The sequence below is a fragment of the Girardinichthys multiradiatus genome, chromosome 5 (genome assembly GCF_021462225.1).
Source record: "Girardinichthys multiradiatus isolate DD_20200921_A chromosome 5, DD_fGirMul_XY1, whole genome shotgun sequence".
NCBI classification, from domain to species: Eukaryota; Metazoa; Chordata; class Actinopteri; order Cyprinodontiformes; family Goodeidae; genus Girardinichthys; species Girardinichthys multiradiatus.
Window position 1 is genome coordinate 26,465,373 of NC_061798.1, and position 25,117 is coordinate 26,490,489.

Consider the following 25,117-nt stretch of genomic DNA (forward strand, 5'->3'; position numbering starts at 1 on the left):
GGTTGTGCACTCTACCTCTACACCACGCACCGCGCCCAACAAAGCAATTCCTAAACTTTAAAATATGTTTAAGAACCTGAAATGAAACAATACTGATACAGTATGTTGCCTTTAACTATGAGCCTTTTATTGTTTTACAATATTAGGAGAATACTATCCTAACACTTGTGAGCAGCTCAGTGTAGGGTGGCTGTGTAGACACTAAAGTGAGGTAGACATGGGATTCTACCGCCTTGTGTTAGTCAGGTGGCTACAGACAGACCCCAAATGTCCAGTAGTGAACAAGTCTCTGTGTGTTACTGCATTAAGAGTGAGCATACTGTTCACTAAGATACAGCTGTATGTTTGTCGGTGTATCTCCTTTGTAGGCTGTGTGCAAAGTGGAGCATATCTTTAAACAGGATGCGCGAGTCAACTGAAGTGACTCGACTAACAGAGGGACAGCAGTATGAAGAAGCTACTGCTTCAGTCAGCTTGGAACCTACACAAATGTTTCTTACCCAAAGAAACAGGGCATGAAACATCTGAGCACTGATCTAAAAATTAAAAATGAAAGAATATATTTGCAAAAAAAGAGATAGAAGGAATATCCTGGCTGCTAAATTGGGCCATGATCTGCCGTGATTGTTGAACGTCGGCTTTGGCCGATACTGACGTTGGTCACTTTTGATAACCATTATACAACTTTTTGTCAATTGAAATTAAAGCCACAAACAGGCTGTAAAGCTTGGAGCTGAATTTGTATGTTGAGTCTTGACATAGACAAATTTTAAAATAATATAGAAAGTAAGAAAGTATAAAACAAATACATCCAGATAAGGACCAAATGTGATAGTAACAAAAAGTATTCATTTTAAATAACAAAAAAGCCAAACACATAAGATAAAATGATCAGTATTATCCTTACTAATTTGATTATGTAATTTTTAACCAATAAATAAGTCAGTACTTTAATCGATTAGATTGTTATCTGGATGTTATTTATTTGTGCTTTTATAAGAATAACATGGAATTTGTATTGCTTTGTAACACGCCTTGTGTATTTAGTTTCATTTCATGTTTCATTTCACTGGTCTTTTAAGAGCTAATATAGCGAACAAGCCTAGCACTAACTACTTGTAAAGATGTAAGCAGCATCCAGCAGCGTAAACGCGTGGAGGCTTTCCATTCGCTCACAAGGTTTAAGCTGCTTCATTGCTAGTTAACCGCACCCCGCTGCATCTTGGAAGTTGTGGTCAAAAAGGGTTTGATTCGTTTCACCCACGTCAGGAAACGAGAAAGTTTAAACTACATATCCCAGAATTCCAGTGCTCAGGACACAGCGCACCCCTATTTGAACACATGACTCAGTCTGTGCTTGAGTGAGCTACAATAATATTCCGTTTGCCGTGCTGTCTGGTTGCAGTTTTAGCCTCCTTTGCTTCAGTTGCTGTCGTGCGGCTGTTTGGAAAAAAATGAGGCTGCAGTGTTTCGTGACGGCGCTGTGTCTCGGTGTGGTTGCCATGGCAGGCAAATACTCTCGGGAGGTGAATGACCCCACGCAGAGTGGCAGCGATGGGCAGACTGTGGAGTTCAGGATAGCTAAACTCAACCAGGTGTGGGAGAAAGCTCAACGGGTACGTTCCCCCCGGATCAAAAAACGTTTTGTATCTTTTAAACAGGCGTTAGTGACAGCTGCGCAATGTTTACTTCAGGTGCACACAGAAAATCAGAGTTCCTGATAAAAACAGAAAATCCGTTTGTTTAGGTGAAAGTTATAAAATGTTGTGAATGAATTAAAAGCTGTTGTACTGTTTTGCTCTTATTTGGCATCCGATTCGCAGCTTGATTTAAGGGCATTTTCACAGCATTTAACGTGTCTGAACTACCTTTTGATCCGTTCCAGTTCAAAATATAAAATACTTAGTTAAACTTGAACTGGATTATTCTAAACTCATTACATGATCTACAAAAACAGAACTAGTGATTTGAAAAAATATTCTTTACTTGGTGTTAGTTGGTGAAGTAGTTTCTCAAGTAAATTGAGACCACCTTACATGTGGTCCATCTTTAAAACTACATCACCTAGATGGGTTAAACTCACATTATTTTACACAGATGACATTCAAAAACTTTTGCTTTACCACATACATGGGGTATAAATTGAAAACTACAACATTTTGACAACTCAAACTTGGACAGAATTATTTTGCATTAATAGTACATGATATAAAATACAGTGACTGATTTGTGCTTAATTTTGTGGCAAATCTTATGGGAAAATATTTGGACTGTTTTTTTTTTTTTTTTTTACTTCAGACCCTAACAAAACTTTAAAACTGTCCTTTAAAGTTTTGACTAATTAAAGAAGAAATTTAAAAATCACAAACTGTATTTTATAGAATCTGTCATTAGTATGCAATAACTATGGAAAGGTTTAATGTGTTTAAGGAAGTATAGTTTTTAAAATTACCCTCTCTGTTGCAAAGTCGATAACTGATGCAGTCGCCTAGGCTTCCTCAGATAACTTTGATCAACTGGCTCTATGAACTGAATTTGATTGAAGAAACTTTGACTAAATTGCACTATATATATATATAATTTGAATCTGTCTAAATTAGTACTCTAGTACTCCAGAAGTAAAAAAACTTCACAAATCACAAACTTTGTTTAATGCAATATTTAATTATCAATAATCCAGTTAATATTTAGATTTTGAACTAGAACAGATTAAATGTGGTCCTGGTTTGTTAAATGCTGTGAAGTAGCTCTCAAATCAAGTGTCAAACTGGACACTGCAAATCGGATGCTAATTTTAGCGTCGTGTGCCGAGAAGGTGTCAGAATGACCATCTTTTGCAGCTAGAGTTAGAAGTAAGCACACTCTATAGTTCTAGGCCTTAATTGATGTCTACTTTTTCTGTTAGTATTAAATAGGTTAATGAGCATCCACAGAGGACTTGCACTGTTTACTGGTGAATGGTCGCTTAGTGGTCTTCTAAAAGTTGACCGTCATCTTTTTGGCCTAATCTGTCATTCTTACTGATGAGGTCCACCGTGGTTGTCATCAGCGACCCTGAAGATGCGATTCAAGCTCTGTATTGGTGTACAGCCGTGAGTCCGCAGAACAAACAGTGGTAGACTGAGCACACAACCATGAGGTGCTCCAGTGCTCATTGTGGTGGTGTTGGAGATGCAATCCAGACTGACTAAGGTCTTCCGGACAGAAAGTACAGGATCCTGTTAGGGAGGAAAGGGGAGATCCGACGCTCAGCTTACTACCCGGATGTTCTGATTCTCCAAGTGGCAGGGGACCACATGTGGAGCGGGGACAAAGGCGTGGTCTCTTGACTGATTGGCTCTAGAGGCTAGCTGTGTTTAGCAGGTAGAAGGTATTAGAAAACACAACTACAGTAAGCTACTTTGTTTGCTTTGGTATTGCTGCTTTCACAGTCTCTTTTTGGACTGATAGAACATTAAAAATAATAACCGAGCAGACACACTGCATGCAGCTTTCTGCAAATCTTCTTCCTCTTGTGTTGGCAGATGCAGCTGTCGCCAGTACGACATGCTGAGCTTCACAGTGATCTAAAGATTCAAGAAAAAGATGAGCTGCAGTGGAAAAAAATAAAGATGGAAGGCCTGGATGAGAACGGAGAGAAAGAGGCCCAGCTCAGACGCAACTTTAATGGTGAGACAAAAACCTGGTGTAATTTGGAACGGATTGAAGTGTGCCCTTGATTTGTTCTGACCTTTAGCATTTTCTAAAATAATTTGGTATCCTAAAAATTTCACTATCACTGACATCCCACCACACATCAAGCAGTTTTATTTGAGGGGTTTCAAGTTGCAAAGATTAAGGTCTGCATGAACAAAACAGTAAATTAATTTTATGTTCCTGCTTGATTTTGTTTTTCTAAGATATTTGAATTTATATTCCTTGTTCCGCATTTAGATGCTAAATAGTTTTTACTTGTCTTTGACAGCGTTTAACACCAACAGAAAATATGGACAGTTCACATAGACATAATCCTGTGCAGGGGAGTATAAGCATGGGACAGATTTAAATTAACTAATAAATGCTTAATCAAGTTATGGTGAAAACAGGAGTTGGTGTATGAGTGCATCAAAGGATGTTCTCCTACGAAGCCGCAGGCGATGAAGCAGCCGCCCACACAAGTATCAGACGCTTTGTGCCACAAGCAGCAGGTGGATGCCCTCTTCTATGTAGCGCCTCTGGCAGCAGTTTTGAAACAAGCCGCCATGCCTTCTCCAATGATCCCATTTAACTCGATTTCCACAAATCACTGAAACGCTCTCACAAGAATCTTCAGAGTATGAGACAACAGGAAAAACATTTTTGGATAGACGTTTCATCACAAAATCCAAAGTGAAATAATTTATCCAAATATTTTCTTGTCTTTCAAGACATGAGTTTTTAGATTTATTTCACATTTAGTATTTACAATAATATTTATTTTAACTGAAAATATTTATTTATTTTAACTGCAAGGTGCAGGTTTCAAATTATTTCATTTATTGGGGGAAAAATTAAATCATCCGTATGATTTTTTGTTTTTTACTAATTTAGCTCCAAGTCCTTTGAAATTGCTTTGTGACCCTTTCCAGACTCAGAGGTCAATGCCATTATTATATTTTCACAAATAACCAGGTTAGTTTGCTTTGCTTTTTTTTCCCATAATAAATAAAATCAGCATTTTCATATTAACTAAGGTTTCCTCCGTCACTAAAATTAGTTTGAGGATCTAAAATATTTAGGTGTGAAAAACAATGTAAACACTTTCACAGTACTGTATATTAAGTCATTGAATTAAACAGACATTGTGCATTTAGTCATAACTATTTTCTCTTAAACACTGATGTACAAAAACTAACATGTTTAACACTGTTTTATTATTATGATAAATTAGGAATAAAGAAAAATTACCAAAATTATTTATTGTGTGTTACATGAGACTAATGCTGCACACTGAAAATATTTATGTCTTTATCCATCAAATACAGGTCCTTCTCAAAATATTAGCATATTGTGATAAAGTTAATTATTTTCCATAATGTCATGATGAAAATTTAACATTCATATATTTTAGATTCATTGCACACTAACTGAAATATTTCAGGTCTTTTATTGTCTTAATACGGATGATTTTGGCATACAGCTCATGAAAACCCAAAATTCCTATCTCACAAAATTAGCATATTTCATCCGACCAATAAAAGAAAAGTGTTTTTAATACAAAAAACGTCAACCTTCAAATAATCATGTACAGTTATGCACTCAATACGTGGTCGGGAATCCTTTTGCAGAAATGACTGCTTCAATGCGGCGTGGCATGGAGGCAATCAGCCTGTGGCACTGCTGAGGTCTTATGGAGGCCCAGGATGCTTCGATAGCGACCTTTAGCTCATCCAGAGTGTTGGGTCTTGAGTCTCTCAACGTTCTCTTCACAATATCCCACAGATTATCTATGGGGTTCAGGTCAGGAGAGTTGGCAGGCCAATTGAGCACAGTGATACCATGGTCAGTAAACCATTTACCAGTGGTTTTGGCACTGTGAGCAGGTGCCAGGTCGTGCTGAAAAATGAAATCTTCATCTCCATAAAGCTTTTCAGCAGATGGAAGCATGAAGTGCTCCAAAATCTCCTGATAGCTAGCTGCATTGACCCTGCCCTTGATAAAACACAGTGGACCAACACCAGCAGCTGACACGGCACCCCAGACCATCACTGACTGTGGGTACTTGACACTGGACTTCTGGCATTTTGGCATTTCCTTCTCCCCAGTCTTCCTCCAGACTCTGGCACCTTAATTTCTGAATGACATGCAGAATTTGCTTTCATCCGAAAAAAGTACTTTGGACCACTGAGCAACAGTCCAGTGCTGCTTCTCTGTAGCCCAGGTCAGGCGCTTCTGCCGCTGTTTCTGGTTCAAAAGTGGCTTGACCTGGGGAATGCGGCACCTGTAGCCCATTTCCTGCACACGCCTGTGCACGGTGGCTCTGGATGTTTCTACTCCAGACTCAGTCCACTGCTTCCGCAGGTCCCCCAAGGTCTGGAATCGGCCCTTCTCCACAATCTTCCTCAGGGTCCGGTCACCTCTTCTCATTGTGCAGCGTTTTCTGCCACACTTTTTCCTTCCCACAGACTTCCCACTGAGGTGCCTTGATACAGCACTCTGGGAACAGCCTATTCGTTCAGAAATTTCTTTCTGTGTCTTACCCTCTTGCTTGAGGGTGTCAATAGTGGCCTTCTGGACAGCAGTCAGGTCGGCAGTCTTACCCATGATTGGGGTTTTGAGTGATGAACCAGGCTGGGAGTTTTAAAGGCCTCAGGAATCTTTTGCAGGTGTTTAGAGTTAACTCGTTGATTCAGATGATTAGGTTCATAGCTCGTTTAGAGACCCTTTTAATGATATGCTAATTTTGTGAGATAGGAATTTTGGGTTTTCATGAGCTGTATGCCAAAATCATCTGTATTAAGACAATAAAAGACCTGAAATATTTCAGTTAGTGTGCAATGAATCTAAAATATATGAATGTTAAATTTTCATCATTACATTATGGAAAATAATGAACTTTATCACAATATGCTAATATTTTGAGAAGGACCTGTATATTGTAACTATAGGAGGGTTTAAAAAATCTTCTCCATGCTGTTGAAGCGCTTCCTTTTCTTCTAGTGTTGATCCATGATTGGTGTTTTTAGTTAAGTTCTTATGCGTTTCCACAGCAGGTAGATGTGGGTCTAACCATTTGGTTCAAAAGTGTGCCAATGGGGTGGGTTCATTGACGTCACTAAAGTTGCCGGTCCACCATCTTGGGTGTCTCCGTATCGCTTCACGCATTTCACAACATTGCATACTTTTTCGACCATGGATAAGTATCTAGAGTCTATCTAGATAAGGCCATGTACCTCAAGAATATTCAATACTGCCTTTTATTGGATAATTACATAATAGGTATATTAGTAGATAATACATTTACAGTATAACAGTAAAGGTAAATTACAGCCTACATCTAGCTGGTCAAGGCGTGAGAGCGCAGCATACTGAAGTTGGTCACAGTGCAGAGTGCTGCCACCCAGCTCAGAATCAACTGATCAGCTCACAGTCTTGGCAGACTACTTTCCAGAATATTATTACAATATATGTAGACGAACATTATTTATTTACCTGTCACAAAGTGTGCATTGCACACTCGGGCGTTAGTGAGGTTCAAGCCGTCCAAATCCGCCCTGGATATTCGATTCAGCCACAGTAGTCGACATTGTGTACTCAGTGTTTTGTTTTCTCACACTGATTTTCTATCACGGCTGGTAGACGGTAGAATGAGCACAACCCACAATTAAACAAGTTTTCCCCATAGTTAAATTAAATGGTCCGGAGTTTTGCTTCACTGATCATGCTAAAACAACAAAAACAGGCTGCAGCTGCTACCCAAAATGGCGATCGCGAAGTGCAGTCACGTGACTGCGACTTCATGTGAAACCATTACTGTAGAAAGGCCACATCAGAAACATTTAAGACCCAATGAAAACCACCTTAATTTTTTCAGATATGTTTTAGGTTGGATTGTTTGGTTTCAGACAACTAAAGAGTAAAAGAAAGTTTAGGTAAATAAAAAAATGAAATTGATTTCTTAGGGCTACTACTGATATTTTCGATGTCTAAAGTAGACAAATGTGTGTACTGTTTTTAATTAGCGCTTATTTTGTGCTAATCTAACAGGTTTTGCTCTTGAGTGTTATGTTAGCTTTGAAATACTTTTTAATTTTTCGTGTGATAGCAGTTGGGAAAAAAAAACTTTAATACTCCCACCGTTGTATAAGACTCTTTTAAATCACAATGAGTCACCATGTCTGAGGATCGTCCTCTGAGCTCCTCTTAACTTAAGATGAAATATCATTCCTGCACCAAGCAGAGCTCCAGTCGCTCACTCACTGTCCTTTTTGTTTGGTTAAATTAGTTTTTTAAGAAGGAACTCCTGTAATAATTTTTCAATTTGAACCATGTCATTCTTCTTTGGCTCTTTTTATTTTCATTCATTCATCCATCTTCTATAGGCTTATTCCATAGTGGGTCACGGGGAAGCTGGTGCCTATTACACCCTGGGCAGGTCGTCCATTGCAGGGCAACGCAGAGACATACAGGACAAACAACCATGCACACACTCATCCTCTCTTTTTCGAGAGGATTAACCTAACAGTCATGCTTTTGGACTGTGGGAGGAAGCCGGAGTACCCGGTGAGAACCCACGCATGCACAGGAAGAACATGCAAACTCCATGCAGAAAGACCCCCGGCTGGGAGTTGAACCCAGGACCTTCTTGCTGCAAGGCAACAGTGCTACCAACTGCACCACCGTGAAATTATTTCTTGCTCTCTGTGTTTCTCATTATGTAACGCCTCTCATTCTACTCTCATGAAACTCCCTGGAATAAAATATTGTTTTACTGGATTACTTAAGTCAGAAACATTGGCTCAGAGAAGTACAGAAGTCCATCAGTCATAAAACGGTATACAACTCCTTGTATTCTGTTTATTGAAAAGATATAGCCGTCATTTCCTCTCACTTATGAGTTAATATGTCACACTGATGGGGTGAGATGTTGCTGAATAAGCTGCTGAAAGTCAGTTTACTGGAGCAGAATAGAGGGTGCAGACCTTCTGAGGGGCTAAGTCCAACTTAATGAGCTGCAGGAGTTTGAAACAGATGGCAAAACCATTTTTTACAAACAAAGCAGTACAAAAATAATGTTCCCTGGTTAGCTTTTTCATGGCTCATTAGTTTAAGTAAGGTTTCCGACATGAATGTTCAGGTAAATGGGTGTTTTTCTCTCCATAATGTTGAATTTTAAGTATTTTTGAATGGACCATGACAAAAAAAATGTATTTTCTCAACCTGCCCCACACGCTCCAGGCAACATTAATGTAATGACCAAAAGTCTGTTTTGATACTTTGTTGGCGCTCATTACGGGTTCTACTTTGCCATCTCTTTAAAATATGCAGTGACTTTATTCGGATTAAATGAGTTACTGTCAAGGGGTTGAATCATGGATATCCAGCTCTGATTCGCTTTATGTTCTCTTGCTTGTCATTCCCCTGCAACAAACCCTGCTGCCACTGTTTCTAAAAGGCTTACGACAGGATTGTGTACCACAGAAAGTAAATATACCTTTATGGTTATGTTATGCAGTGATCCTGGCCAAGTATGGCATGGATGGAAAACGGGACATGCGGCCGATGGAGAGCAACTCACTGAAAGACCATGAGGTCAAAGACGGAGAAATGTTTGATGATCCCAAACTGGACAAGCTCTGGAACAAGGTTTGTGCTCAGATGAACAGGAAAGACAACAGAAGTTGGGTTTTTGGTTGAGTTGATTAGTTTGTGCACAGTTGTGTGCTAAAGAAACAAAGGTTAGCATTTTTACATATTTTTGCACATCATCCTCTGCCACATATATTGCTAAACAGTGCCAAAAAAAAGAAAGGCTTAAGAGTTGCCTGCGATCTGTGGTCTTTTTGGTATTTGGAGGGGTTTAAGGGTTCTAAACTTCAAATACAATTAAAGCTTTGCAAGTAATAAAAAAATACCTGGATCCAATAAGATTCTTAATTATCAAATTGTGCGCCCTATGAGATCTGGTGCTGTGAAGTACAGAAAGTGAATAAATTGTTGGAATCAGGAAAGCTGAATGTTTTCACTCTGTCAAAATCCTATTTTTGGTACCTAATTCAAAATCTTTGAAAAGTGCCCTCTATCATTCTCACTTAGTTTTGAGCTCATCTTAACTTGAGATAAGTCTCAGAATGGCCTTCCTCTTTGTCACTATATTATTTTTTATTTGACCACTAGCAAAGCCAGGATGGCATGCTTTTATTCACATGGTAGAAAGGTCTTGCATATTGCACATTTGCAACACAGTTACAACATTCTCACAACTTCTACTCAAATAGCACAGCAATGACCTAATATTTATTCCCATGTAACACAAAGGCTCTGTCAACAAAGATTTACTTGATGCCCATTGCTTAACACTGAATGGAAGTGGCGGTATGACCCAGTTTCTGATTCATTGTGCTAGTGATTATCTGACCACTTGGAAAACATAAAAATCTTGTTCCCAGGCTGCCGGTTTATACTTAAACAAGAAGTGGGGCAAAAGTTATGTACCTCATCCTGAGGGAGCAGAACTTTGATTGCCACACTTTTTATCCCAGTACACATGTGCTATTCAAAACAGGAGTGCATCAGAAACAATTGGCATACATATTGTTTTTGATGCTTACACAAGACTAAATGTTAAAAAACAAAAGCTGTTTCATTTCTTTGATTTTACACTCGGTAACACGACACGTTTCTTCAAAACACTTAACATATGTGCCAAGATAGGTAACAGCAATCTGACACTACAACATGTTTTTGGTAACCTGTTCGTTACCAATTAGAAGTGAACTCCTTTCTCTTCTCTTTTACCAACAGGCCAAGAGCTCTGGGAAGTTCTCCAACGAGGAGCTTGCGAGCTTAAAAAGGGAATTCCAGCACCACAAAGACAAGATCCATGAATACAACATCTTGATGGATACTGTCAGCAGGACAGAGGGTGAGCTAAACATTACCACTTATGAAACCTGCCAGCCCACATGGCAACATAACGTATCATGTATTTATTTTTGATTCATCGATCCGGAATGAACAGCCAGTAACTTAGGACTAGTTTTTATGTATGCTTTGCATAGAACATCATTCCTTTTATCCGTTCTGCTCTTTATAGAGTGACACAAAATTAAAAAGCTGCTATTAACTGGTTAATTAGTTGGGATATCTGCTTTTGTTCAGCCACAGTGGGCAGCGTAGCAGACATGCTTCTCCTAGCTTGTCACCTGTAATTTGAAAACGACGTGAGCTTCACAAGTTTCCAAACTGCCACTGTCTGTTTTTTTGCAATCAGTTATATTCCCAGTTATCCAGTTTTGACTGTTTTGTAAGTGAAGGATTAGCTCTGATTTTATAGGTCCGAAGTCTGAGCAGTTCTAGGTTTATGGTTCAGTTCTGTGGTCAGGTAGCAGGTATCAGACGGGAAACATTCCCCTCTGCTGGTCTTCGCTCTCTGTCACTGCTTATCACATCAAACTGTGAGATTGGAGCAGAGCTGACAGGACCCCACAGTGTTTCACATAGATGTGAGGGGTGGACGAGCATTGTCTTTCGGATTGGACTCACACTTTGCAGCTGCTTCTTGCCCAAACTTCTTTTTTTGCCTTGAAAACTCCACAGCGTCTATGTCGCTGCCAGACAAGCTGGGGGTATTTTTCTGCTTGTCTGGCGCATTTAGATATTTAGTCAATAGCATGTTGCCTGGGGGGGGTGGCTCTGTTTACCTTGACCACATCACCGCCTCCTCTGCTCACTGCCTTGTCTATTTCTTGATTTTCACTTTGTTTGCCTTTTTGTTCTTTCTTTTGATCCAAATGTCAGCTGGTATTATTCAGCCAGGCACTGCGATCCAGACGGCCTTTGAGTTTTTTCTTTTTTCTCCTTGAAGATGAGACAGACTAGAATCTCATAACCTGATGGTGTTTGCTAGTCAGTCCAGATGTAAAGGTGATTCACAGTTCTTACAGATAAATAGGTTTTAATATCACAAGATCAGACCAGTTGTCTTTCAGGGCTATTTCAGAACTACTACAAAACTCGTATTAAACACTCCTTTGCTTTCTCCTCCATCCTTCTGTCATTTCGTGCTCTTTTTCCTTGACTCGTCTCCTCTTGGCCTCACTTCCAATCGCCTCCTCTCCTCCCCTTGTCTCCTGCCCTCTTTATAGAAATTCACAAGAATGTGATCTCCCCCATGGAGGGCGACACCAAAGAGCATGTGCTGCAGCAGAAGCACACTGAGCTGAAGGAGAAAATGAGGGACCTCAACCACGGCTTCGAGCGCCTCCGCAAAATCAGCCACGAGGGCTTCTCTCAAGACAGCGGTGAGGGAGGAGAAACACGTCTTGCTTCTCATCTACCCTAACACTTTATTCAGAGAGACTTGTAGACATAGTAAGACTCTGATCAAGGTAATATGCTAATGGTTTATGCAAATTTAGTTGAAATTCTAGTTTTCTATAGGAAAAGTGATGGTTTTTAAAACTGCTTTCTAAGCTACGTTGTAGCAGTGATGTAAATCAGTTCATCCTTGTGACAGTTAACATTTTTGCTGTATCGCTTTTTATTTTGCTCAAGACAAACGATGGATTCTCCTCACAGAATCCAGTGTTTGTGCGTTTTTCTCTGCAAGCTTTGGTTGCCTGATGGCTAATTCAGGTGAAGGCTTTCTGCTTTAGTGTCTTCTTTTGCAGAATGGTCAGTATTTTAATACTTTCAAGTGTGTGCAGAAACTTCAGCCATTTGTTTAAACCTTTGCATCCTATTTGATTTTGATCGTCTTTATGAGATGAACGGATGTACAGGTCCTTCTCAAAATATTAGCATATTGTGATAAAGTTCATTATTTTCCATAATGTCATGATGAAAATTTAACATTCATATATTTTAGATTCATTGCACACTAACTGAAATATTTCAGGTCTTTTATTTAGTGCTGTTAATAGATTAAACAAATTGAGAGATTAATTAACTATGATCTGTAATTAATTGATCTAATTAATCTCCTTTTTTATCTCACCTAAAAATTGCTGAGAAAGGCCCTTAACTTGATTGAGATATTTCAATTTCAATTTGTTACATTATTGTGGTAGATCAAAAGATTGAAATATAACAAAAAAGTGGTTTTATGAAGTAATTTATTGTTTTGAACAGATGCAGTTCTAGCCATTTACATTCCGCTGTATTTGAGACTAGTCCCAAGTGCTGCTTTCAACCTGTAGTTTCTGTCACTAGGGCAGAAATATTGCTGAGCTCTTTTTTTTTTTTTTTCCAAATAATTTAAAAATTAAAACATCAGGTCCGTATAAAATGCTGTAAGTTAACATATAAAATGGCAAGAACACTTTTATGAACAATAAAATTATTGAACACTGAACTTGTTGCTTTTCCACTGCTTCAGATAACAAAATAAATAAAACAGACCTATCAATCACAATGCTGTAAGCAAGCACACCAAAAATAATTGTTCATCATAACAAAAATAAAGTGCTGAAACAATCACTTCTAGTAGGCAGAGGACATAGCAGCTTTGCTGACCTCATGCCTCTTATTTCTTCTTCTTCAGCCAGTCGCTGAGACAGACCAACTTGGTCACATTTTCTGGGAACAAAGCTGCCCTTTTCTTTTGTACTATGTGGCCTGCAAGGTCTTTCACAGTCTTTCACAAGGTATGGAGGTTGCCAGGGAGGCCAGGTACTTGCATGCTAGGGCTGACAGCTTTTCATAGGCTCCTGAGTGAGCATACCACCACTGCAGGGGACAGTCATCAATACTGATGCTGGGCTCTCCTCTGTAGCGCTGCAGCTCTCCAGACATCATTCCATCTTCTTCTGAGTCAGACCCCAGCAGGAGAACGCTCCTCTTCTTCATCATACTCTGTGGAGGGCTGGAGAGTAGCTTCTCTTCTGGGCTCTGCCAGCTTATCCTTATAGTCTTTACCTGTTCCCTCTTTTCTCTTGGAAGACATTTCAAATCCAGTGCTGTGGCCAACTTGAACCATGTCTCATTGGCATCAACTCGCCGTGCTGCCAGGTTCCTCTGGAACGCGTTCTTGAACTTTACCACATAGGCTGGATCATCATCAGTGATGTCCATGGCAAGTCCAGATGGCAAAAAGCAGGCAGCACTACAGAGCAAGAGATGTAGGCCTCACCACCCAGCAGCTCAGTCAAATACCTACAGAGGTGGATAAGTTTGCAAAAATAAACTTAGCTGGATATTTAAACTAAAGTGTCACTGATTTCCAATTTAATTGTTCTGAAATGTAACTACCTAACATGTGACAATAGTTTTTGATTAAAATGGACGTGTTTATTTGGGCTTACCTGCATGGTTCAAGCAGGACCTCCAGCCTCTGCAGTTTCCCCCATTCAGCTTCGTTTGGCATGACCAATCTGTGGTTTTGTTGATCCAATGTAGCCTGGACAGCCTCTCGGTTGCGTAGGAGGCGTGAGACCATTTCTAGTGTCGAATTCCACCTGGTCGGTACATCTTGTAGAAGTTGCTCGCTCATTTTTCCAAGTGCTACTTGTTGCTGGTTAAGTTCTGTGGTACTCGCAGGGCTTTGTTTAAAATGGCCAACAATCTTGCGGCACTTTGCCAGTACACCGGCAAACCCAGTACTATCGAGGCAGACCGTGATGGTCCTCTGGAGAAGGTGAGCATTGCAGGCGATGTGCTCGTATGGAAGGGCTCTCATAGCAGCCAGCATGTTTGCTGCATTGTCTGTACCAATGGTGGATATCTTGTTTTCAATTCCGCAGTCATGTACCACCTTGAGGAACTGTTTGGCACATTTATCAGCAAAGTGCCTGGTTTCTGTTTTCATGACGGTCAGTGCAAATGAGTTGAGGTTCCACTCACCATCAATAAAGTGTCCGGTCACTCCCAAATATCTGTGATTGCCAGCTGAGGTCCAATGATCTCCGGTTATAGCAACATAGTTGGGCGAGTCCTTCACCAAAATCTCAAGTTTGTTTTTCTTTTCACCATCGTACATCTTGCCGATTTTGGTCGTCATTGTCGACCTGGACGGTGGCTTGTATGATGGGTCATTGGACGCATTTTGCAACACCTGTTAATCCCTCGTCTTCCACTATATTAATCGGCCTGCAGTTCAACGCTAAACACTTGGCAAGAACATTTGTCAGCCTGTCGGTTGCAGATTTGCTCATACGTGGGGTGTTCTCTTCGAGTTTATATTGGCGAAGAGCTTTGCTGTGGCTTGCTAAATTGCTAATGTCTTCGCTGCTAACATTAACTGTGGCGGCGGCACTCGCGACTGGGTGCTTTGCGTTGATGTGGTAAGCAAACTCCTTCTTACAAAGAAGGCATATCACTCTACCTTTATCAATGGTGCCGTCGGGGTGTTTTTGGAATGTAAATTTCCCAGTCATTGGACCGACAACTCTCACATGCTCCTCCATTTTCGCGTCTCTTCTCCGCTACTCACTTGAGCCTATCAGCTCATACAAACCCATGACAGCCAATCAATGTCCACTTCAGGGTGTGACTGACCATTGTTTTCCACCCTCAATAACTCAAGTGCAAGAAGCCCAATGCATAAAAAAATAGATTTCATAAAAAGGGAACTCTCATACAGAAATAGTAGAGTTGGAGATTAAAAATTAGATTAACACGATTAAAAAACATAACGCGCTAAGCATGACTGTAATTAATTAATCGCAATTAACGCGATAATTTGACACCCCTACTTTTATTGTTTTAATACGGATGATTGTGGCATACAGCTCATGAAAACCCAAAATTCCTATCTCACAAATTTAGCATATTTCATCCGACCAATAAAAGAAAAGTGTTTTTAATACAAAAAATGTCAACCTTCAAATAATCATGTACAGTTATGCACTCAATACTTGGTCGGGAATCCTTTTGCAGAAATGACTGCTTCAATGCGGCGTGGCATGAAGGTAATCAGCCTGTGGCACTGCTGAGGTCTTATGGAGGCCCAGGATGCTTCGATAGCGGCCTTTAGCTCATCCAGAGTGTTGGGTCTTGAGTCTCTCAACGTTCTCTTCACAATATCCCACAGATTCTCTATGGGGTTCAGGTCAGGAGAGTTGGCAGGCCAATTGAGCACAGTGATACCATGGTCAGTAAACCATTTACCAGTGGTTTTGGCACTGTGAGCAGGTGCCAGGTCGTGCTGAAAAATGAAATCTTCATCTCCATAAAGCTTTTCAGCAGATGGAAGCATGAAGTGCTCCAAAATCTCCTGATAGCTAGCTGCATTGACCCTGCCCTTGATAAAACACAGTGGACCAACACCAGCAGCTGACACGGCACCCCAGACCATCGCTGACTGTGGGTACTTGACACTGGACTTCTGGCATTTTGGCATTTCCTTCTCCCCAGTCTTCCTCCAGACTCTGGCACCTTGATTTCCGAATGACATGCAGAATTTGCTTTCATCCGAAAAAAGTACTTTGGACCACTGAGCAACAGTCCAGTGCTGCTTCTCTGTAGCCCAGGTCAGGCGCTTCTGCCGCTGTTTCTGGTTCAAAAGTGGCTTGACCTGGGGAATGCGGCACCTGTAGCCCATTTCCTGCACACGCCTGTGCACGGTGGCTCTGGATGTTTCTACTCCAGACTCAGTCCACTGCTTCCGCAGGTCCCCCAAGGTCTGGAATCGGCCCTTCTCCACAATCTTCCTCAGGGTCCGGTCACCTCTTCTCGTTGTGCAGCGTTTTCTGCCACACTTTTTCCTTCCCACAGACTTCCCACTGAGGTGCCTTGATACAGCACTCTGGGAACAGCCTATTCGTTCAGAAATTTCTTTCTGTGTCTTACCCTCTTGCTTGAGGGTGTCAATAGTGGCCTTCTGGACAGCAGTCAGGTCGGCAGTCTTACCCATGATTGGGGTTTTGAGTGATGAACCAGGCTGGGAGTTTTAAAGGCCTCAGGAATCTTTTGCAGGTGTTTAGAGTTAACTCGTTGATTCAGATGATTAGGTTCATAGCTCGTTTAGAGACCCTTTTAATGATATGCTAATTTTGTGAGATAGGAATTTTGGGTTTTCATGAGCTGTATGCCAAAATCATTCGTATTAAGACAATAAAAGACCTGAAATATTTCAGTTAGTGTGCAATGAATCTAAAATATATGAATGTTAAATTTTCATCATGACATTATGGAAAATAATGAACTTTATTACAATATGCTAATATTTTGAGAAGGACCTGTACAACGTGCTCCCTCTAACACCTGTGAAAGACGGCGATCACCGTGACCACCAGGGACATGAATATACTAGTATATACGAGAAGGTTAAATCTGGACTCTTTAAAAAAAAAAAAAAAGCCTTGTTCTATTTTAATGTTATTGCAACTAAATAAGGATCTAAATTCCTAATGGGCCTAAACCAGTAATTTAATGAGGCGTTAAAAATATCACAAAATAGGACCTTAATCTTCTGGGATTGTTACATAACTGGGTTTAACATTCCTAATTCATCCACCAGTGACCAACAAGGGATTCATTGTTGTGACTTTGACTCAGTATATCATAGGTTACATTTCTGCAAAACTGCTGTCTACATTACAAACTAAACAAGATAGAGCTGGTCCCCAGACTGAGGGGAAAAAAATTAAAAAGCAGAAATGCCTGTCAGGAAAAGCCAGGTCAGTGCATCTCTATATTCGACTTCAAACAGTGACGGTATGAAATAACTAGAAAAATGGCTACAAATCTTCCTGTTAATTCTAATTATTTAAGGTAAATATTTTCATATTGTTCCCAGCATTGTATAAATATTTCTTGTAAATTACCAGTAAATATTGCACTGGGAAAACAGACTGAAAATTCACAGAGAAATCTGGAATTTCTAAAAAAAAATACTTTTTTTGAATTGGAACATATTTTTGGATGCCCAGCTTGTTAATTTTGTTTCTGAGCAGAATAAACAAGCAGCCAGTCATGCTGTGATTGTGTTATATTCAACATCCTGTGCCTGTCCTTTGTTGCTGTTTCAGAGCCATCTCCCTAGATTATCTCTTCATCTTTCTGTCTGTCTCTGGTTGCTCTGCAGAGTTTCGGGAGCCGCGTGTGATTGAACTGTGGGAGGCTGCAAAGAGGGCGAACCTCAGCAAAGATGAGCTGGAGTCTCTCAAGGTGAGGCTCACTGCACTTTGACTAAGGTTGTTTTGTGATGACTTCTTTTTGTCAGTCTGCCTCTTGAAAACTACATTTTAATTCAAGAGGTTCAACTTGGAAACTTTTAACTGAAGAGCCCTTTTGGTAGTAGCAGTATTAAATGTATTACTTGGCCCTTCGCTTTGTATCGGAGCCAAGATCAGATGGATCACAGGGCTCCATTCAGCATGAGTTTGAGCTGACATTTCTGCTCTTTTCACTGCTTCAGGTGTTTATCAGCTCCACTGTGCCTGTAATCGAAGGTGAACTTGCTTTGCTCAGTTCGTCTCCATCTTTTCTCTGTTCATTCAGGAGGAGCTGCGTCACTTTGAGACCAAGGTGGAGAAGCACAGCCATTACCAGGAGCAGCTGGAGCTGTCTCACCAGAAGCTGCGACATGTAGAGTCTCTGGGAGACAAAGAGCACATTAAGAGGAACCAGGAGAAATACAACACACTCGCTGAGAAGACCAGGGAGATGGGCTACAAGGTAAAAAGAAAAAAGGATCTTATAAAAATACAAATGTTATATCTGATGCATAGCAGTCCACATATGAACTCCTTAAACCTTGCTGATTATTGGCTGTGTTTTACATGTGATGAATTATTCACTCTGGCTTCCTGCAGTCTTCAGACGTCCAATAAATTCAGGAATTTGTTTTTATTATTTACCAGGTTTTATGAGGGGAAAAAAGAAATCGGACTTGACAACTTTAAATTTAGGTTGAAAATGGTAAACAAAGCACTGAAACTGCACCAAAGTTCACAATCTAAGCTTTAATAAATCTGTGTTTGGTCTAAAGGTTTGATCTTGATGCAACAAAAACAGGGGCCCAGTACCACTTAATTGTGGAACTTTTCAATAATACGATTTTGCTATTCAAACAGGCTCAAGTTACAACTTTGTGCTGAAATTTTTATAGTTCACCCGATGAAATTTACCAAATTTCACCCGGTGAAATTCACATGCTTCCATGCTGAACCGTTCTAACCACCTTTCTAATATTGAGTTGTGTTTTCTGCTCCTAATGAATCCTTCACAGGGTTCCTCAATGCCCTTAATTCCTTACTTTCCCAGACTCAAAACTTAAAGGTTTTTCCAGACAATGGGGTACAAAATGTTCCTTTTGGGTTTTATCATCTGTATGTTTGTATAAAGGATGAAACAACATGATGCTCAGGTGAGCTTCCAATCAAGCTGTGTGGTAAGGGGCTCTTGTTCCTTATTATGTTTGGCTGGTTAAACCAGCTCTACTTTAACATCTGGATCACTTAGTTCAGTCAAATCTGAACAGAATTATCCTGCAATAAATACAATTCTGTTTTTTGTTGTGTTTTTTTTTACCCTTTGCCAAAAAAGCAGCAAAATGGTCTCTTAAAACATTTATCTATGGGTTTTCTCAGTCATAAAAGGGCTCTATAAAAGTTGTTTTTTTTGTCTGAGTTTGTTTTTTCTTCCTCCAAATAAATGTTTTGTTTGGTGTTGAAAGTTAAAAAGAAAAACACAGAAAACAAAACTACATGGATTTCTGTAAAACCAAACTAAGTTTCACAAAAAATAAAGTTGAAATGCTTCATCTCAAACAAAAGGGGAATAAATTTAGTCTAAAATATGTAAGAAACACACCAGTAATAATGTATTTGCACCATATTACCAAAAATATTCGCTCACCCATCCGAAGTAATGGTGGGGGGTTGTTTTTCAGGAGCCTGACCCTAGTTCGAGTGAAAGGAGTTCTGAATGCTTTAGCATACCAAGAGATTTTAGACAATTTCATGCTTTGTGGGAACAGCTTGGAGATGACCTTAGAACATGACTGCACAAAGCAAGGTCCATGAAGACATGAATGAGAGAGTTCAGTGTGGATGACTGGCCTGACTTCAACCCGATAGAACGCCTTTAGGGTGAATTAGAGCGGAGACTCAGACTGATGTTGGACCAGCAGGCCTGGCTCTGTGACCTCACCAATGTGCTTCTGAAAAAATGAACAAAAATTCCTGTTCTAGCTGTAAAGAGTGGACCAACATTATATTGAACCCTATGGATTAAGAATGGGATGTCACTTAAGTTCATTTGTGAGTCAAGGCAGATGAGCCAATACTTTTGGCTGTATAGTGTATGTTAAGTAAATGTAGGTAATTCTTTTAGAGTTCATGTTTTGGATGTTAAATGATGTTAAATTTTGATCTGATCGTCTTAAGAAGATTTTAAATATAACTTGTTGAAACTTGCAGAAACCTATTCATGGGTGCATAGCAGCATCAAAGTAACAACCATGTGAAAACTGCAGGTTTCCCACCAGGGTTGCTGAGGTTACCGGTCAGCAGCCATTAGACCAATGTCGCCACCAACTGAGTCGCGTCCTGCTGGACATTATGAATTATACACATTTAAGACTACCCACTATCATTTCTGTTTTCTCCAACATCTCTACATGTATGGCAGCCATGAAATTCCAGTGTCTGTTGTATCCAGTAAAAAGCCCACATTATTCTACTTAATGAGGTACTGATCAGATGATCATCTGAAGCCAACAGATATGTCAAACGCTGGTGGAGAACATGCAAAGCTGCATGAAAGCTGTAAATAGGTCAGGGACAAGTATTGATTTATAAACTCTTCCTATATAAAACCATTGGTATTATGTTGTTTCAAAATAAACATGGACTGGTTTTCTTTGCTTTAAGGTAAGGTTTGTGGGGTTCTGCAAATAAATGACAATATATCTACTTGGATTCTACAGAAATAATTTCATTTGATTGAATAAAACACATTTTAATTTTAAACATTTATATAGATTTTTTAAAAATCTGGGAAATAATATTTTTTGAAGTGGTCTCTTAATCTTTTACTCAGCTGTACAGTCTGATTTGGATGATAACACAGAGAAACAAAAGTAAAATTTTATTGTAGATTTCACAGTGCTGTGGTTATAAAGCATGTTGCCTAATGCGTGCCTCTCTGTGTGATTTCAGATGAAGAAACACATGCAGGACTTGTCCAATAAGATCTCTCGTCAGGGTCTGCAGCACAACGAGCTGTGAGACATTAAACTCCTGATCGCCACATCCAAAGGATCGGGTTATTAAACTACAGGTTGTTTAAACTGGGGAAAGACATTCCTTTCAGCTACTGAAGAAGCTCTCATGTGGAAGGTTTTCTATGTTTTATTTGTGTGTGTATACCGAGTTTGCAAATCAGATGGACACACTCTTTCATTGTTCAATAAACTGATCACACGAGGTACTAATGGAATAATTAAAAATATGAATATATTCTGTAGTTTTAGAATAAATCAAGCAAACGTGGAAAACCAGTTTTAGTACTTTACATAGAAAATGTGGCAATGCTCCTTTATATCTGCCAGCCCTTGTTTATGTGGTTGGTGAAGTGTTTTTCTTCCCCACATTTGCCATTAATTGTGGAAATTTAATATTTAAATTTGTGTTTGTGCTACCATCACTGTTGTTTGTCATTGGCTGGTCTATTCTACTGAAAGCATTTATGTGATCAATCGGAAACGTAGATTGAGGGAAACAAGCAGTTAATTCAGACCAGAAAATAAAATCAAAATCTTTAATTTCCATCAAGAGACAAGCCAACGATATACATAAGTGAGGCTTTAAAAATATATAATCTCTGTAAAGAACTGTTTTTTTTTTTTTGGGGGGGGGGGGGGGGGGCAGTAAATAAAGAGAAGCAGTTAATATTTACAAGTCCTACGGAGGAAAACGGTGACATTAACAGGATATAATTGGCATAGTGTTACATTTTCATGACTCGTCCTCTAGTTTCCTCTTCCTCAGGCATTAGGTAGCAAACTGAAGCTGTAAAAATCATTTCTTGTAAATTGTTTTGTTAAAACAGGAACTTTTGTTAGAGTGTAGAGTACCTGAAAGCCAAATTGTGCTTTTCCCTTCATCATTGTCAGCCCTCAGAGAGCTGCTGCAGCAGAAGCATTGATTGCCGCGATGAATGATGTCAGCGACCAGCTGATTACTCAGCTGTATCCTGCTTGGGCCGCATGGGCTCGGATTAATGTCATTTGCACCGGGGTTCTAACGCTAAGCCGCTTATTTCAATCGAACGCTTTGATGTGGAATGATAGCTCTGCGAGTTGAGACTCTTCACAGCTGATTGTTGGTTTCACTGCAACCAGGAGGGCTTGATCTCATTGTGAGGTCACATCCTGCAATGGCTGTGTGTAAATGTCATTCCAGCTTAACACATCATAGCATCCTGCTTCTTTTGTCTAAATCAACCATGACTCTGGGCCTTTCCTTCCAAATTAAATCAGTTTTTACTAATGCACCAACCTTGCGTTAAAAAGCTGAATGTATCCCCTTACAGTTATAAGTGCCATGCAGTCAAATGTCTGCCAAATACAAACACTAATTTAAAAACAAGTTACAAGATGAAAACAGCATAAAGACCCCCCACACATTTTCCTACTTTTAGTGGAATGGATTGCTTGTGGAAATGAAGGCAGGCTGGCGAACCTGTGGGTGTGTTTTAGTACAGCAGCGACTGGTACAACTGACTGCATGCAGGCCTTCCAGCTTATTGAGATATTCAGAGGGGGCTGGAGGGAAGAAGCTGCAGTGGAGAACTGCTCTGGAGTGCTTTTGAGTTGGGCGTCACTGAGTCAGTTCGGTGGCCCTCGCCACCTGCTCTCCAGCTGAGTCAGCCTGTCCTCTCTGCCCTGAACGTGCTCCGCCCCCACTCTTTGAGCTGTTTCCATGGCAGCGATGTCGAGGTGGGCGTATCTGATGGAGTCATCCTCTGATTGGGGGAAAATATTTATTGGGTGTTATTTCACATCTTATTGAAACATACAGTTCTTCAGCACCTATTCATGATTAAGTTTGACTTCTGCTCATTTATCTGGCTTTTAAAATTACTTCTGAATGAATCCTTTTTTACTGTTTCAAACAATTACTTGAGGATTTAGTTTGAAATGCTGTAATTTTTTTTCACATTAAATATCTTCATTTGTACTTTTGCTATTAAAACACCACTGAATTTACTAATATGTTTGGTTTAATCATCTTTCAACGTTATTTTCAAAGTAGTGATTCAACACATTTTATGCACTTTTAAAGATAAATTAATGTAAATGAAGTTAGGGATCATTTTGTAAATAAGTTTAAGAAAATAGTCGAGTGTGGCGGGGGTATAAAGCAGATGAAAGATGCCTGCTCTGTTTTACTGAACCTGACATTTCTTAACAAATAACATCCACATTCTGTAATGTTTTCTAGGGAAAGGTTGGAGAAAACTTGCATCCATGAAAAGGAAAAACGACTGATTTGAAATATATTTTCTGTTTGCTTTGTTCTTACTGTGTCTGTAGTGCTGCACGAAGTCTTGTCTCACAGCTCTGTATGGGCTGGGCCCATGAGCTGAGCTGTGCAGGTTCAGCTCCGAATACAGCAGCTCTGAAGTCGTAGCTTGTAAGGCAGCACTGGGGATATTAACGTAGTTACCACCATAGTCTCTATGAAGGCCAGCGGATGGCGACAGATGAGATTCTCGGATGGGTGGGAACTTTCCTGAAGAAAAACATGTAAACAAAACAGGTTTGCATCAATAAGCATTTTCCATTCATTAGTTGTCTTCCACTTATCAAAGATCGGCTTTTTGGGAGTCCAGAAGTGAAGCTCCAGGCCAGAAGGGACCCTCCAGCTGGTTCTATGTCTATCCCAGTGTCTCCTCGTGGGAAACAAGCCTGAAAAACCTCTAACATGAGACATCCTGGTCAGATGCCCGAACCACCACAACTGACTCCTTTCGATGCGGAGGAGCAGCAGCTCTATTTCAAGCTTCCCCTAAAGGATGGAGCTCCTAACCCCTATCAGCAACCACAAAGAGGAACACATAAAGTATGGGATATCATGCCCATGTGTGTCCTGGCTGAAGCCACCTCTAAATAATGCCTTCAAGGCAAATGATGTGATGATAAGTGACAGACACCGTCTGTCAACATCATTACTCCGGTTTTATGCTCTTCATCTCACTAACAACACCTCCTGGAGTCAGGCTAGCTAGCTGCTGCTGGTTAGCTCTGTGTTTCGTGAGGATACTTGGAGTTGGCCACTGCTGCCTGCTGGTAAACATGTCTGCCCAAGGAGCACTAATTTGAAATCTTCCGGTCTGAAACCATCCTTTTTCAGTTTCAGGCCTCAAGCCGCTGGTGTCCACTAGGAGATCTGCTCCTGGAAGTCCAACTCCTTCTGAGAGTTAAAATTCAGATTGAAGGTCAGACCAGCTATATCTAGATGGTAACTCGCAACAAGCTTTGGCTCCTTTCCCATAAGTAAGTGATGTTCCTGATTATTACATCAAGAATCAGCATGCTCAGGGCTCTGCCCTCGCCTGCCACCCAGTTCACATTGCACCAGACCCTGATGTTCCTCCCTGGAGGTTTTGGGCCTCATGTCGAGGTAAGTGAACATTTTGTTTCAGAAAACCGAGACAAAAACGAGGTCGGCTTTACGCAGGGGCAAGAGGGGGCAATGTCCCCTCAAACAAATGCCTGCCCCCCTCAAATTAATTAGACCATTTCACTCATTTCACTTAATTATTTTGATAGTGAAATCTGAAGAAGAAAAGAAAAAGCATGACCACAACTCTTTTTCAAAATGTCTAGTAGCCTAACTCTCACAATAAAGTGTTAAGAATAGAAACAAACATACAGTATTGTATAATTACAGCATGCTGGCCAAACTCTGTTCTGTGCAGGTAAAAGTCACTTTAACTCAAGGAGAGCATTTCTACTCCAACAGTTGAGGAATCATTTTTCTAGCTAGTTCACATTAAAGGCTAATATATGCTTAAGGCTGAATATAATGTTCTGTGATATAGAGCAGCAAACACAAAATGATGAATAAATAGGAAAATGTTACTTAGCTGACTGATTTTATTAGCATAATAATAGAGGCAATGTTAACATTAACTACCTAAAGTAGGTTTGTGATTTGAAATGAAAGGTGGTTCTTAAGTTGAGCTATATGAAGGTGTAGTGAGTTATATTGATATAATGGTTTATTAGTTATTATTAGTGTAATGTTTCAACTCTGTCAGAAAACAATCAAATGATGTTTAATGTTTTCTATTTAAACAGGGAGTTTGCCATCTACGCTATCTAGCTCTCTTGCCCTGGAGAAACTTACCTGTACGATTATGGGTAAATACTCCGTGTTTCAAAAGTTACGGGAAAAGTTCTTTCTGTTTTTCAAACATGGAAATGTTTTCAATGATGAATGAGTGACTGAATGTAACTGAGCTAATTGTGTTATTGCTGTTATGT

General features: G+C 40.0%; 2 protein-coding genes across 7 annotated transcripts in view; one reads left to right on the forward strand and one right to left on the reverse strand.

Annotated features, from left to right (window-relative positions):
• The first annotated feature begins 1,313 nt into the window (after positions 1-1,313).
• On the forward strand, positions 1,314-21,270 carry lrpap1 (low density lipoprotein receptor-related protein associated protein 1). 3 transcript variants are annotated; one of them, XM_047365656.1, is made up of 8 exons: positions 1,314-1,616; positions 3,525-3,669; positions 9,194-9,324; positions 10,483-10,603; positions 11,826-11,981; positions 17,705-17,787; positions 18,121-18,297; positions 20,784-21,270. In XM_047365656.1, the coding sequence occupies exons 1-8, from the start codon at positions 1,455-1,457 to the stop codon at positions 20,850-20,852; spliced, it is 1,044 nt and encodes a 347-aa protein (XP_047221612.1). In that variant the 5' UTR covers positions 1,314-1,454; the 3' UTR covers positions 20,853-21,270. The 3 variants fall into 3 exon arrangements, with proteins under 3 accessions (XP_047221612.1, XP_047221613.1, XP_047221614.1); XM_047365657.1 differs by lacking the exon at positions 1,314-1,616 and adding an exon at positions 3,150-3,370; XM_047365658.1 differs by lacking the exon at positions 1,314-1,616 and adding an exon at positions 3,150-3,363.
• Positions 21,271-21,478: 208 nt separating this feature from the next.
• dok7b (docking protein 7b) overlaps positions 21,479-25,117 on the reverse strand; it is a 33,420-nt gene continuing 29,781 nt past the window's right edge. For all 4 annotated transcript variants that reach the window (XM_047365653.1, XM_047365652.1, XM_047365655.1 and 1 more), the window contains 2 exons: positions 23,151-23,360; positions 21,479-22,590 (listed from right to left, as the gene is read on the reverse strand). In XM_047365653.1, coding sequence (XP_047221609.1) covers positions 22,454-22,590; positions 23,151-23,360 — 347 coding nt within the window. In that variant the 3' untranslated portion in view covers positions 21,479-22,453. The remainder of the gene's footprint in view (positions 22,591-23,150; positions 23,361-25,117) is intronic.

What these genes read in the sequence shown, in the direction of transcription:
- lrpap1 (XM_047365656.1), top strand. Translation starts at nt 1,455, where the DNA reads ATGAGGCTGCAGTGTTTCGTGACGGCGCTGTGTCTCGGTGTGGTTGCC. An exon ending in TGGACAAGCTCTGGAACAAG is followed by an intron (nt 9,325 to 10,482) that starts GTTTGTGCTCAG and finishes TTTTACCAACAG; the next exon opens with GCCAAGAGCTCTGGGAAGTT. An exon ending in TACTGTCAGCAGGACAGAGG is followed by an intron (nt 10,604 to 11,825) that starts GTGAGCTAAACA and finishes CCCTCTTTATAG; the next exon opens with AAATTCACAAGAATGTGATC.